We start from the raw sequence: 16342 nt of genomic DNA on the forward strand, positions 1-16342 counted from the left end.
ACTCTTTCCTGCCTATGCAGGGGGTCGGACTCGATGATCTATTGAGGTCCCTTCCGGCCCTAACATCTATGAATCTATGAATAGTATAAGTCTGTCATTCTGGTCAGAAAAGAAAAATCAGGATGCAGCATTGATGGAAAAGATACTCATCAAGTAGCTTAACATAAATAAAGAAATAGAGTCTAATGATACTAGAATATCACAAATACTAGGGGTGTGCGAAACGGGCCGTATTCCATTCAGATTCAGGCTGATTTGGGGGACAGTGATTTGATTTGTTGATTTGGATCTCTGTCCCTGATTCAATATGGCCGAATCTGCAGATTCGATGCTGATTCAGAGAATCAGCGATTAGGCCATAGACACAGCTTTAAATGTTTTTTTCTACAAACTTAAGGTACCAGGCACAGCAGATGGTGGAGCGGATGGAGCATCAGACAGGAGCGTGGGAGGGCCCCCCGTATGCTCGGTGGTGGACCCGGAAGTGGATCAGAAGTACTTCCAGTCCACTTTCGGTTCTGCCACTGAGTCCCCCGTGCACTCCGCAGCAGACCCAGAAGTGGAGTAGAAATGCTTCTGGTCCACTTCCAGGTCCACTACCTAGTGTGCTGGGGACCCCTTTGAGCTCCTGTGGGACGCTCCATCCGCACCACCATCTTGGCATTCACGAGCCGCCTGGTACCTTGAGGTATGTAGAGAAAACATTTAAAGCTGTGTCTATGTCCGAATTGTCAAATCTCTCCAAATTAATTTGGAGGGTTCCGATTTGATTCGGAGAGATTAAAGGGTTTCCTGATTCAATTCAGATTTGCAGATTCAGTCGCCAAATCGAATCAGCGACCGAAGCTTCGCAGAGCCCTAACAAATACAGCAACGTATCCTGGCTATATCATTCTCAGTCCCTATTTAATCTCTGCTGGTTTCCAATTTACAAATATAATTCATGATCAGTCTAATGGAAAATTTTAATCTTTACAAAACATTGTCTCATTCTGCCTCTGTCCTATGAGCCTTTAAACTCTTTGCACTATTATATGGAAAAAGCCTTCAAGATAGGAGACTTACTGAGAGGCTCTATTAAATTCCTCATGCTCACACTTCATTTTCACTACATTCACTATTCAGCTTTAAATCTACCATTAACTTCATTATCAGTAGGTCCTTGTTCTTATTCTACATATCATTTTTGTTTTACTATAACACATGCTTTTCTTAACAAAGTGTATTATAAAAACAGATAATAATTATAAGTTATAATTGTGTTTGAATAAAGACAGGTTGTTCCTTACTAAAGTATGTGGTAGACATCATCAGATCTTCCTTTGCGTAATCTCAGTGTCCAGGCACCTGGATTTGCTTTCAGCTGGAAATATCCCTGTAATGCAAGAGAAAATTCTAGCAGTCTGGTTCTACCAAAATTTAAAAGCGTTCTCCTTCATATGTAAACCTAGACCATCTAGCAATCAGCCTTGTAATCAAGGTTACTATCTGTTGCCTAGATATTGGTCCTAGAATATTGGTTCTGAAACCAATATTACAATAATACCATCAAGTGCTTTCTCCCTGTATATTCAGATACATATTTCCTAGTGATAAGGACATCTGTACTTACCTGGATATGAAGAACCTCTAATAAGAACATGGCCTAACATTATGTAGTATAGCAGAAGCAAGTTGGTCTTTTTGTACCCTACTGATACAGAGTTACATTTTTCAAAACCAATATTTAAAAGGTTGCTCCTTTCCATTTCCTCTGATATCGCAGGTAAATAATCCAATTACCGAACATAATTTTCACTTCTCTTCTCTTCTCCCTGAGCCTCCTTTCATGCTCTCTAGTGAATATGTTATTAGTGACTACTCTCAAGAAAATAGGAACAGCATGGTGTAATTATAACAACTGTAACAGAATACTGTAACAAATGTGTAAGTTTCCAGGTTTGGAAGATTCTTTGAAGAAATTATTTTCAGTTAGAAAGAAATTTCCTATCTAGCTCAACTCTTAACATGGAATAATGGGGAATATCTAATACACTCTGAAACCCAGAGGAGGTAGGCCCCTGAAAGCAAAGGAGCATTGGTAGATGTGACTCTAAATGACTGAACTCTGAGGACTGAATATACTGTTAAAATCTGTGTAAGTGCTATATTACATTTGCTAATGTTGGTTGAATGAGCAAAGGATGGCAGAAATGGTAATTTCTCTTCAAGAAAGGAAGATTCTTGTTGTGCACTGCTGCTGTGGTCAGTACAAAATAAACTTTATTCATTAAGGAACATGTAGGTTCTGTAAAACTGAAAAGAAACCAATGAGAAAAAAAAAACAGCTTGAGAATCCAAAAAGCATCGCCAGGTATTTGTTTGTTTGTTCTGTTTTTTATATTCTTTCCTATGCAAGAAAATGTTCTTGTTTGTGTTTTTAAAATAAACATTATATCCTATTGTTTTCACCCTTATTTACCATGGTATATGGCATATTCTACACGTCTATATTTTGATTTTATATTTACATTTATTTTATTTTTTATATGATATAAAAAAGATTTATGGGTTAAAAATTTATTAGCAATGGCAGAAGGACATTGTGACTCACCGTCATGAAATACTATGAAAAAGAGGTATAAGCTATCAGTGTAGAATCCTCTCAGTTTACTCAATTTTGCTATACTATACAACAGTCTGTTAAGGCATACATATAAAGCAATTTCTAATTCTGTTACAGTACTTACCCAGAGATGCCTGAACAGACATTGAAGAGTACAGAGCTTGTAGTAATGGTCTATGCAGGCAGGGCAGCTTGTGCACACATTTCAGTGTGCTCTTCAGACTACCAAGTCTGCCTGGAGACAGATGGCAGCAGTGCACAGGGCAGCCCTCACTGGCTGACCCAGACTGCTCGGAATCAGCCTGTGTACAGATGTTTGCTCTCCCAGGATAAACTCTCCTGGGAGGGGTTGTTCCCAGGTTATTTTTCTCCTGAAGCAGCCATTTTTACCCTGGAAGAAAAATCCTGAACATCTGTACATTCATGATTTCTTGAGGAAGAGCAGTAACTCTCCCAGGAGAAACAGAATGTCTGTACATGGCCTAACATTATGTAGTGCAGTGAAAGTATGTTTATCTTTCTGTACTCTATTGATATAGTTACATTTTTCAAAAGATCATCAACTGCACATAAAGTACTGCAAACACCTATTTCTCATCTGGGTCTATTTCTTAAAGATCACTGGGTAAGTGAGGTGCTTCTGGAATAATTCTCAAAAGAACTTCATATTACCATGCATCTCAATGGCTAGGTTCCTGTCCATGAACTTGTAAAAGGATGAAGAGTGAAATTTTCAGTTTCAGAAATTTCTTAGGAAGCTATTTTCAAAATTGACCTAAACTCCAAAGAATCCAGGGATTATATGATTCATATGAGATTCATGTTTATCCTAAGTCACTTTTGAAAAGTGGTCTCAGTCTCCTAAGTGACTGTGGTGGTTCTAATAATTTTGTTCCAAAAATAAAATGACTTATTAGCAGCTAGGTTTCTTGAGATGTATTGTCCACTGTGGACAAGTCTCATGCCTTGGTAGTTTCCAAAGATTGCACTACAGCCATCCCTGTGCTTCTCTCCCTCCTACTCTATAGTTAAAAGGGAAGTTTGCACATTCTGTTTTTCAGTTTCCATTCAGGTGCAGAGGAGAGGACAAGGACGACAGGATGCAAATGTGAATGTGGACAATACATCTCAAAGAATTCTAGTTACTCATAAGTAGTTTCCTTTCCTCCTTTAAGAAATTGTCTACATATACATTCACACCAGAGATCACTAAATTAACTAAATTAACTAAATTCAGTATACATATCAAGGAATAAAACACTAAAGTATAACTACTTTTAGTAATCTTGGTTTTACGAAGTGGAGAATAAAGGCATAAAGAATAAGAATCCGATGAAGAAATTTCATGAAACAGGAGAATGAACAGTTCAGATAAGGCAAATATTTCTTTCTTAGGTAATACATACCAAGTTGGCCATCACTATGGTATCAACCATAACAGGATTATTCTTCATGCCTAGTGTGAACTGTAAGCCCTGAGGAGGTTGTCCCGTAGTTATATCAAAGCAATGTCCTTCAAGTAATAGATATTCCAGTTCATATTCTGCTGTAACAATTCCTTCTATCTGTGGAAATCAATATTTTATCACTACAATATCTGGCATTTGAATCTCTTAAAGTGAAGCAAATATAATGTAATAGTAATCATTAGGCCTGTGAAAAGTGGTAAGTATTTGCTTCGGATTCAGATTTGGCCAATTCAAAGGAAAGTGATTCAATTCAAAAATTTGAATTACTGTTCCAATTTGATTCAACCGAATCAGATCCAAAAGATTTGGCACCACTTCAGAGATTCAGCCATAGACTAAACAGGCAGCTGACACAGCTGCCTCCAGCTAAGTCTGTTGGGGTTGGGGGAGGGGAAGGAGCATATATAAGGAGAAGGGAAGGATTGGGGCTGGGACAAGTTTCCCAACTCAGGCAGGGGAATGCAGGGGTGTGGGATGCAGGCACGGCAGCACTTGGAGTGAGGATTCTGCCTTGCTGCCACTTGTCCAGTCAGGGTGGGGTGGGGGTGGATGGGATGCAGGTATGGCTTGCTCTGGGCAGATGGGGGCAAGTGGCAACAGGGCATAGCCCCCACTCCCAGTGCTGCTGTGCCCACATACTACAAGCCTCTTCGCCAGCGGACAAGTGACCGCAGAGCAGAGTCTCTGCTCCCAGTGCTGATGCGGACGCGGCAGCGTTGGGATCAGGGGCTATGCCCTGCTGCCACTTGCCCCCTTCTGCCCAGAGTGAGCTGTGCCTGCATCGCACCGCCCCCCATGCCAGCTGGACAGGCAGCAGCAGGTCATAGCTCCCACTCCCAATGCTGTCGTGCTCGCATCAGTGCTAGGAGCAGGGATTCTGCACTGCCGTCACTTGCCAGCCAGTGCAGGAGGACATGGGATGCGAGTACAGCAGCGCTGGGAGCAGGGGCTGTGACATGCTGCCACTTGCCCCCTTCCGCCCAGAGCGAGCTGTGTCTGCATCCTGGCCCCCCGCCCCAGCTGGGCAAGTGGCAGCAGGGCATAGCCCCCACCCCCACTGCTGCCACACCCAGATCCTGCACCCCCTGCCCCCCTCCCTGAGTCCTGTGCCCTCTGCCCTGGCTGGGCAGCTTGTCCCAGCCCCAATCCCTCCCTCCCTGATGCCCCTTCCCTCCCCACTCCTCTAACCCCAACATACTTACCAGCTGGAGGCCGAATTGCCAAATCTTTTCTGAATCTTTTTCCAAATTGATTTAGGTGGTTCGAATCGATTCAGAGCTTTTAATTGGTCTCCCGATTTGATTCAGATTTGGTCCCTGAATCGGGCCAAATCTCCTCTGAATTGAATCAGCTACCGAAGCTTTGCACAGCCCTAGTAATCATCATCATCATCTTGTTCACAGTATACCTTCAGTATGAAAAGCTTAGGTAGATGTAAATCTTTCCTTGTTACTATTTTGAGTACATTTATTGTTCACTAAAATTGACAAATCAATAAGTTTGTAGAATAAAGTCCCATAGTTGTATACATAATGGATACAGCAAAAATAAAATAATTGCTGGAGATAAAAGCACATATTATTTAAATGCATATTCTCTTTATACACACACACACACACACACACACACACACACACACATTTATCTGTGTGTGTGTGTGTGTGTGTGTGTGTGTGTGTATATATATATATATATAGAGAGAGAGAGAGAATAACATCCAATGAATAATAATAGCCTATAAATAATACACAAAACATTACTAATTAGGAGGACATTCAATTTACTGTGCTAAGCAAAATCAGAATGATTCGGCTGGTGATCCAAGGTTTCTCATTTCTATTAAAAACTGTTATAGACTATCTACTTCTAGGAATAAAAAAGTATTTAGTTTTCCAGGAACCAGAATCTCTGGTCCTTTTATCGCTATTGCCAGCAAGAGTGCTAATTGTAAATGTATGTTTGTGGCTTTTTTTTAAATGAAGACAGCTAAAAATAGGCTGACAATATTAGATCATTTAATATAAGCCATCAGAATAGATGCAACTTTGAATACTAAATAACTTCAGTTCCAAACTCCATGAACCATGTAGTATTCCATTTTTAGCATTTTCAAACACAAATAAGATATTAAAATTTGGGATTAAAAGCAATTCATTAAACTGAAACAAGAACAATAACTTAATTCTTAACTAGGAACTTTTTTTCCAGTCCAATATGCCCTTGTGTACATATGTGGATTTCTAATTTAGTACTAAGAAATTAAAAAAAAAAAGTTTTGAAGTGCCTCAATATTAATTCTATCTACTGAAAAAAAATTTACTTGAAAGAAATAAATTCAGCTACTTTTATTTTCCCTACTATATTTCTCATAAGTGCTAATGCATTTGTCTCATTTATACCAATCAGTAAGGCATCTAGATGCTGTCATGCCATAGATCATTTACACTCAGTGGCAAATGGTCTAAAAATTTCATAGATGTTAATTTAATTATAACTGAGGCTGATTGGTCTTTCCATTAACAAGGGAACTCTGGCAAAGTAGGATAAAACATTTGCTTCTTTTCACCTGTCTTATGATCAATGTAGTAGTAATTCTAACATAAGTTTCCAAATGGGTTGCTATAAGCAATACTTATAAAATAATCTCACTGTATTAAAACCCAAAAGCATGCAATTTAAAACTATAGCTTAAAAATAATAATGTCCATATTTTACACCTTATTTTGAAAAAAAAATGCATGATAAAAACTGCTGGACATAAAGCTCTACTCCAGTAGTTCTGAGCCATTTTAGACTCAAGGCATCTCATGGAAAATATCAGCTCTTAGTTTTCCTTGTGTTTTTTGACTACAGAAAAATAATAGATCCATTCTTTCATGGCAAAGAACACAGAAAGACTGCATCAGATAAGAATGTTTGTAATGCTTTTGCAAATCTCTGAATTTATTTTGTGGAAATATATGTATACCTTACAGTGTTAACAGGGTACCATGGCACCCTGGTTGAGAATCACTGCTCCAGCTGATACTGAACTAGACTTCTGAGTAAATATTATAAGTGCATGCTCAGAGCCCCCCAGCATAAGGAAATTTAAATGGAAATGAGAAAGCAAATTAAATATTATCCATGTCCATTAACAAACTGTACAAATAATACAGATTCAATTCAGTGATTGTTAACATGATGATCCACAAAACAACTATAACTAGAAGCAGTTAGGAGAGGGAGTGTATAATAGTCTTGCTCTCAATTAATGTGGTCCACACTCTGAAAGTATGTTATAACCCCTGAGTTAAATTGTTAAAGATCAAATTGCAATACGACACAAAAATGATGCCAGAGAGAAAGATAGTTACTGCCAGATGACATAGCTATAATTGGAAAAAGGAGATGAAACATCCAGAACATATGGAATGCCTACTTCATTGTTTAAGTGTTACTCCAAGAAAATGTGCACTTTCATAAATATGCTAGTGCTCCAAGACATCCAATTAACTGCTTGTATTATATTTCATGCTTCAAGCATAAATTTTCTTTGGTTTTCTTCTATAACTCATTACTTCAATTATTAAGGCTTTGATTAATCATTTTAAAGGAGGGAAAGTTGCAGAAAGGTTTTTGAAAGAAGATAAGAATTTAAATGGGGGAAAAGTTAACCAAACAATTTGCTAGATTGAATATTAAGCATTTTATGAAAAAATCATTAGAGAAGATTTCTGTTTATATGTTCCAGTATGATTTTTACAGGTGCTCAAAAATTACTACTTACATCCTCTAAGTGAATGTTATCAAGATCATAGGAACTGTTTACTGCTTCAACCAACCAGCTTTCAGGAGTGATCATATTTAGAGTCAACAGAGGTGATTCTGGCATTTCAAGGAATTTTGCCACAGGCTCAGAAGGAAAGAGGTTGTTGGCCCCGGCAGTCAGCTCTGGCTCCAACACAAAACGATAAAAGCTGTTGGAAATAATAATATTAAAAAATTACACATTATACACTACGTAAGCTAAGCTTTAAGTATTATGAAGTTCTTGTACAAATGTGGTAAAATACAATGAATGTCTGGAATCCATTTACAAAATCAATAGTGCTTGTAGGCATGGCAGTTCCATGTTCTTGTGAAACGCGCTCATGTAATATTATCCCTACTCACATGGGCTAACAAACATTTGACAAATGCTTCTCTTTTACTTATTCTGTCTGGAGAGACAAGGACATGGAATACTAGCTAGCCAGTACTAAGTTAATTTTGAAGAAACATGACAGGGAATTAGAATGGTACTAGCCAAGAACTCGGAGTCTTGACTAGACAATTCTGGCTTGTGAAATAAAGAGCTGATTTCATTGCAAAGTTTTATTTCTTCCCAGGGCAAAACATAATAGTTCATCAAAATTAACACTGGCAATTTGTGCAGAAATGACTTTGTAAAAGCAAGCTGAAAATAAAAAAAATTAGGTTGTGTGCGCTGCTATATCAATAATATAAAAATATGTTCTTTTATAAAAGCAATCAAAAAACATCAAATTAAATGCAATAGACACACATATACCTTTCTCTGAAAATTATCCAACAAAATTTGGTGTGCATGTCTTAAGTGAGGACACTGATTTCCATGCTGTGATAGCAACACAGGAAGCTTGGCACCAGTTCACCCATGGCTGAAACCTTCATAGACTTCATAGACATTAGGGGCTGGAAGGGACCTCATGAGATCATCAAGTCCAGCCCCCCTGCCAATCAGATGATCCCAGCAAGATAAACATCCACATGCCTTCTGAATGAGTCCAGCACAGGTGATTGCATCACCTCTGGGGGGAGTCTGGTCCAGACCTTGGACACGGACTGTAAAGAAGTTTCTCCTTATATCGAGTCTCCTCATAAGGTTTGCTCTCTTGGCCTTTGATCATATGGGTGGCTCTCCTCTGGATTCTCTTGAGCTTACCCACATCCCTCCTGAAGTGGGAGGCCCAAAACCGGACGCAGTACTCCAGCTGCGGCCTCACTAATGCCAAGTAAAGTGGGAGGATGACGTCCCTGGTTTTCCTCAAAATGCATCAGTAGATGCATGCCAGAGTTTAGTTTGCTTGGCCATGGCATCGCATTGGGTACTCATGTTCATCCTATGGTGAATCAAGACCCCCAAATCCCTAGTGAGTGTAGCACTGCCGAGCCTATACGTATGATGCTGGTTTTTTTCTCCCAAAGTGGAGTACCCTGCATTTCTCTACGTTGAATGCCATCAGGTTTTGGTCTGCCTACTTTGCAAGCGTGTCCAGGTTTGCCTGTATCTCCAGCCTGTCCTCCAGCATGACCGTCTTCTCCCATAGTTTAGTGTCGTCTGCGAACTTTGCCAGTCCGCATTGGATGCCCAAATCCAGGTTATTAATGAAGATATTGAAGGGTACCAGCCTGAGCACTGAGCCCTGGGGGACTCAACTGGTAAACTTGTGCCACGTTGATTTGTTCCCATCAACTAGTATCCTTTGGGTCCGAAGCTGGAGCCAGTTCCCCAGCCATCGGAGGTTGGTCAGGCATGACCTTCTGGTAATAAAACCATGTTGGCTGGCATTCAGTAGGTTGCCTTCTGTTAGCCTGTTGCAGATGGATCCTTTGATAATTTTCTCCAAGATCTTTCCAGGGATGGATGTCAGACTGATAGATCTGTAATTCCCTGGATCTTCTTTCTTCCCTTTCTTGAAGACTGGAACCATGTTGGCTCTCTTCCAGTCTTCCGGTACATCACCCAAGCACCATGAGCTTTGAAATATCTTGGCCATAGGGCATGCTATGATGCCTTCCAGCTCTTTTAAGACTCTGGGGTGTAATCTGTCCAGGCCCATGGACTAATGGACGTCAAGCCTCTCCAGGTGTTCTCTCACTTGATCTATGTCAACTGTGGGCCCATCTCCTGAGCGTTGGTTGCTTTGCATCCTGCCTGACAGCATGACCCCCTTGGGCAGGTGGAAAACTGACACAAAGTAATCGTTTAGGAAACTGGCCTTGTCTTGGGCATCAGACGTCAGCTTCCCCATTTGATCTTGTAGGGGGCCAATGTTGCTTTTGCCCCCCCCATCTGAAGAATTACTTTTTGTTATCCTTGATTCTGGTTGCTAGCCTGAGTTCAATTGCTGCCTTGGCTTTTCAGGACTGCTCCCTACAGGTATGGGCTAGTGCTGAGTTGTCCTCCTTGGTGATGATTCCAGTTTTCCATCTGGCGTTGGCTTCTCTTCTTTGTTTCAGGAGACCCAGAAGTTCCCTGTTGAGCCAAGGGGGCTTCCCTGCCCTCTGACTGCATTTCCTGAGGGATGGGATGGACTTCCCTTGCACACTGAGGATTGAGTTCTTTAGGAACAACCATTCCTCAGGGACTCCTCTTCCTAGGGGGCCATGGTCCCTTAGTGCCTGACTGACCAGTCTCCTGAGTTTGTGGAAGTCAGCCTTCCCAAAGCTGAGGATTTCTGTTTTACTAAGGGATTTGCCCACACTGTGTTGGACAGAGAAAGTAATCAGATCATGGTCACTATCACCAAGCTTGCCCTCGATCCCCAGATCACTCACCAGATCATCCCCTTTAGCCAGAACCAGATCCAGCAGTGCCTCTCCCCTAATTGACCAGTAGACCTCTTGCATTAGGTACAGGTCATCAGTGCAGACGAGGAAGTTACACAACTGGTCAGACCTGGTCGTGTGCTCACCCCACAAGATGTCAGGGTGGTTGAAGTCTCCCATGATGATCATACATTAGGAACATGTGGGCTCAGCCACTTCCCTATTGAATTTGAGATCCAGTTCTTCTTGGTTAGGAGGTCTGTAATAGAATCCTACGAGTATATCCCCTTCCCCATGTTCCCCCTGTATTTTAACCCAGAGGGTCTCAAGGCGCCCTCCATGGTTAATGAATTCAGTTTGAAGGGAACTGTACTGCTCCTTGACACAGAGACCTACACCCCCACCACTCTTCCCAACACGATCTCTCCTGTGAGGGTAGAACCTTCTATACCTACCAACCAGTTGTAGGAGGAGTCCCACCAGGTCTCCATTATCCCTACGAGATCATAATCATATCAGTCAGGAGAAGGGCCAGCTCCTCTTGCTTGTTACCCAAGCTCCTGGCATTTGTGTACAGGCAGTTGAGTCTGCCATGGGAAGCCCTAGGCCACCTGAAACCTTCTGGCCACATGGAACAGGAGTAGGATTCTACTGACAGTGTCACTTGCCCTGCCTTGCTGCAAGGGTAAAAGGTGTAAATTTAACACTTTAACACTAACACTGCTGAACTGGAAGTAGCTGTTAGACAAGCAGCCAGATGTGATGCTGACAATAGTACTCCGTCCTGCTCCATGCAGCCAGAACATTCTGTCCTAGGTGAGCTAATGCCATGGCAGGTAAGGCTCTGAAAAAAAGCTTTTTTTCTTTATTCTGCTTTATGAGGAGGTATGTAGCGTGCAAATAAATATCAGTGCTGATATTTACACAAAAATATTAGTGGCTGAACTTGATACAGTTTTTGATCATCTGGAAGCAAAGAGAATGGCAATTACCATTATGTAAATTAACATGAAACATGATCAAACAATATTAATAGCAGTATTTTCTCCAAACTGATGTAATGAAAGTTACAAACGCACAATGGATGAAACTATGTTTCACACAAATACTTGTATAGAATAAAGCACTGTCAAATAAAAGTATTAATATTCTTCCAACTTATCTATCTTTGTCCTCAGACATTGAACTTGTTAACAGTACAAAGTAACTGTCATTTTTCATTATATTAATGCATGAGAGGATTCAGTTTGATAATATTTTCAGAAACTGGATGTTTCTAAATAAAAACAGAGACAAAATTAACATTCCTAATCTTTCTCTCTCTCTCTCTCTCTCTCACACACACACACAGAGTGTATGAAAGTATTTATGAGTTCAAACTCAAGTGAGGGAGGCACTTCAGACACCACAATTAAACCTTTACCAAACATATGCTTTTAACTGTTAGTACAAACTAAATATATTACACATCCATCAACTTCAGAATACAACCAAAACAAGGCAGAAAACTAGACAGGAGGCAGAAAAGTTAGACCATTCTATATATGTAAGCAAATTTAAATGATCCTAGTAAGTATGAAGCCCTATAATGATTAATTTCCTGCACAGAACCTATTTTATGCCTGAAATAATGCACAAACCAATTCCAGGGAATTCAAAATATTGTAACAAATGATTTAATTATTTTGTTACAGTGATCTGGTTTCTTTGTTGCTGAATAAAGTCAAAGCAAAAAACAATACAATGGGCTATTAACGGAAGATGCAAAGAAGACAGAGCTGCTCAGCAACTACCGTGCTTCACTCTTCACAAAAAAAGATAACCAGTAACCAGACAGCTAACAAAAATAACATAGGCAAAGAAGGGGAAAGGCTAGGAGTCATGATAACTAGAGAGAGCATCAAAAAGTTCTTGAGAAATTTGAATTAATCTAAAGTCCTCACAAAATTCATCCCAAGGTGCTGAAGAAACTGGCAGAACTATTCTCAGAGCCACTGGCAATAATATTTACAAAGGAGTGGGGAATAGGCAACTAGAGGAAGGAGCAGAATTCAAAAGGATCTTAACAGATTGTAGAATTTGGCTGCAGGCAACAGAATGAAACTCCATGAAGATAAATGTAAGCTGCTACACCTTGGAAAAAAATAACAAAATGCCAAATACACAGGAAATAAATGGTTGGGCCATAGCACTGCTGAAAGAGATCTGGGAGTTTTGGTGAACCAGAGAATCATGAGTCAGCAATGTGATGCAGTTGTAAAACCAACACACGTAATTTTGAGCTACATCAACAAGAGCCTTAGATATAAGACACAGAAGTTGACAGTCCTACTCTATTCAGAGTAGGTAGGTTGGTTAGGTCTTGTTTTGAATATTGTGTGCAGTTCTAGGCTCCATGTTTTAAGGATGTGGAGAAATCAGGGGCTCCAGAGATGAGTAACAAAAATGATAATGGGATTGGAAGGGAAGTCAAATAAAGAAAGGCTGAGAAAGCTAGGTATGTTTAGCTTTGAGAAAAGGAGATTAAACAGGGGTACATGATAGTAGTTTAAAATTTTAGAAAGGCTGCCATTAAAAAGGGGAAGAACAACTGTTCTTCCTTGCCACAGAGGGAAAGACATGAAGAACTGGTTTTAAATTGCTGCAAAGTAGATTAGGTTAGATCTCAGGAAAATCTTACTGATTATTAGACAGTAATGTAGTGGAATACACTGCCCAGGAAAGTTATGAAATCACCTTCATTGAGGGTTTTTACAAGGTGTCTAGATAAGCATTTAACAGGGACGATTTAGAAATAACATTCTTGCATTCAAGAGCACCAGATGACCTTGGAGGTCCCATCCAACCTATGATTTTATATGTCTCAGTACTATGTTAACATTCAGCTTCCTAAACTTTTCAAGGTGTTTTGACATTAGCTGTTGAAAGAATAATCATGAACAATACTGTAATTCATCAAAGTTACAAAACACCTGGATGCAGGAGTAGGGGTAGATATTGTTTACTTAGACTTCAGGAAGGCCTTTGATATGGTATCCCACCCCATACTGGTGAACAAATTAAGAGGCTGTGACTTGGATGGTTACACAGTGCAGTGGGCAGCAAATTGTCTAGAGGGTCGTACCCAGAGAGTCGTAGTGGATGGGTCGGTATCAACCTGGAAGGGCGTGGGCAGCGGGGGCCCGCAGGGCTCAGGCCTGGGACCTATAATCTTCAATGTCTTCATCAGTGACTTGGATGAGGGAGTGAAGTGTACTCTGTCCAAGTTTGCAGATGCTACAAAACTGTGGGGAGAAGTGGACACACCAGAGGGCAGGGAACAACTACAACTACAGTCCAACCTGGACAGGTTGGACAAATGGGCAGAAAACAACAGAGTGCAATTCAACAAGGAGAAATGCAAAGTGCTGCACCTAGGGAGGAAAAATGTCCAGCACACCTACTGCCTAGGAAATTACCTGCTCGGTAGCACGGAAGTGGAAAGGGATCTCGGAGTCCTAGTAGACTCCAAGATGAACATGAGTCGTCAATGTGATGAAGTCATCAGCAAAGCTAACTGCACTTTATCATGCATCAGCAGATACATGACAAACAGAACCAAGGAGGTCTTCCCCTCTATTGTGCACTGGTCAGACCACAGTTGGAATACTGAGTCCAGTTTTGGGCGCCACACTTCAAGAGGGATGTGGATAACCTGGAGAGGGTCCAGAGAAGGGCCACTCGTATGGTTAAGGGCTTGCAGGCCAAGCCCTACGAGGACAGACTAGGGCACCTGGACCTCTTCAGCCTCCACAAGAGAAGGTTGAGAGGTGACCCTGTGGCTGCCTATAAGTTCAGAAGGGAATTGGTGAGGCTCTACTCACCAAGGCGCCTCTGGGGGTCACAAGAAATAATGGCCATAAGCTAGCAGAGAGCAGATTTAGACTGGACATTAGGAAGAACTTCTTCACGGTTAGAGTGGCCAAAGTCTGGAATGGGCTCCCAAGGGAGGTGGTGCTCTCCCCTACCCTGGGGGTCTTCAAGAGGAGGTTAGATGGGCATCTGGCTGGGGTCATCTGAACCCAGAACTCTTTCCTGTCTATGCAGGGGGTTGGACTCGATGATCTATTGAGGTCCCTTCCGACCCTAACATCTATGAATCTATTAAAGTTTTTAAATGTAAATATATTTGTTGTAATTTGGGATTTTGTTAGTGGTAACAATCTTAAACAAATTTGGTTAGTTAATCTTTAACTTTTTTGGTTAGTGACTGCTTCAGTAGCATTCAATTTAAATTAACAATCCCATCTCTCAGGTCCACAATTAGTCCAGCAACAGCAATCTGGTCTATTGAAAAAACAAGGTTTTGACTGATTTTATTTTAAAGAGATTGTATCATTTGCAGTTTCTTCTCATACAAGTCATATTACATAATTTATCTAAAAAACAGCTATAGGATATTACTCACCTCTTCAAAGGTACTTCTGACAGTTTAGATCTACAATTCATAAAAAGCTTCAGTTTCATGTTGACAATGTCTCTCAGTACCTAGTAGAAAAAAAAATTTTTCTATATTAAGGAAAATTAGTTTTGCTATCTATCAAGCTTCTTTGGCCTTGAAAATAAGGAGGAATCACCTTGGCAAATGTTTTCACTGTGCTTCAAGCTTCAGTAGCAATTCATTAGAATGTTCAAAGAAATTTTTTTTAAAATGTAAGGTTATCTGCAGTAAGTGAATTTTTAATTTATGTAGGTAAAAATATTTTACCTGCCCCAAAAACTTTTATCACAGGGTATCTTGAGTATTCTATACTTTAGTGTGATTTTTCAAGAGTCATAAAAAAATTGTTTAAAATAATTGCTGTGTTCATCTCCACGATAAAACATTAAGAAATAATATCATTTAGTTCTTACATAGCTCTTTTCATCAATATTTCTGCAATAGTAATCTAGCAAACATTCCAATAATTGTGCTGTTACTGTCAATGATGGACGGATTATGTTAATCTCTTCATTCCACAGAAATCTGAATAATTTTGGCCTAGCCTCCTATTTCTTCTTAACTGTCTATTTATAATTCACTCATTTCCACAGGCCCTGGCAGGTGTTACACTTAGGACATGATTAACCTGTTATCTGTGCCATAAATAGTAATACTGCCAGGGAATTAATGTTGTGACAAAACAAGAAACCAGCTACAAAAATGTTCCAAAAAATTGTGAATATACACACTTTGTTTCTCTCAAGCCACACACACACACAGACTTCAAAACATAAAGCCATGATGTCAAGAACAAAACTAAAGAAAAAATGGTGAGAGCAAAGGTGAAAACAAATTCCAGTCTGGGTGACAAACAAGAGAAATCAAAAGTGTTCATTTACAAGCACCAATGTGACCAGCTGATTTTACTGAAACTTGGTATGACAGTTTGCATGTCTAGAATGTTACATTTTAAGAACATCTGTAAGAAAGATCGAATAGACAAAAGTGGAAGGGAAATGGTACTTCATATCAATAACTTTTTTCAAGTTACTGACAACTTAAAAGAAAAGGATCTTGAGCGCTTAGGATCCACTCTCTAAAAAATAATCACAAAGTGGGATACAAATTGTTGTCATACATACATCACTGAATAACACTAAAAGGACTGGATGGCCAGCCCCTTAAGCATTCAGCTATAATGCATGGCAAAAAGAGTTACTGAGTCTCAGTGACACATGTTGGCACAACAGGGAC

The 16342-nt window shown here is 40.1% G+C and overlaps 1 protein-coding gene across 2 annotated transcripts in view; it reads right to left on the reverse strand.

Moving 5' to 3' along the window:
* The window catches only part of UGGT2 (UDP-glucose glycoprotein glucosyltransferase 2), a 235857-nt gene that overhangs the window by 56332 nt on the left and 163183 nt on the right, over window positions 1-16342 (reverse strand). For both annotated transcript variants that reach the window (XM_025200352.1, XM_025200351.1), the window contains 4 exons: window positions 15074-15153; window positions 7844-8033; window positions 4012-4170; window positions 1290-1375 (listed from right to left, as the gene is read on the reverse strand). In XM_025200352.1, coding sequence (XP_025056137.1) covers window positions 1290-1375; window positions 4012-4170; window positions 7844-8033; window positions 15074-15153 — 515 coding nt within the window. The remainder of the gene's footprint in view (window positions 1-1289; window positions 1376-4011; window positions 4171-7843; window positions 8034-15073; window positions 15154-16342) is intronic.

Source organism: Alligator sinensis, unplaced genomic scaffold (genome assembly GCF_000455745.1).
Source record: "Alligator sinensis unplaced genomic scaffold, ASM45574v1 scaffold740_1, whole genome shotgun sequence".
Classification (NCBI taxonomy): Eukaryota; Metazoa; Chordata; order Crocodylia; family Alligatoridae; genus Alligator; species Alligator sinensis.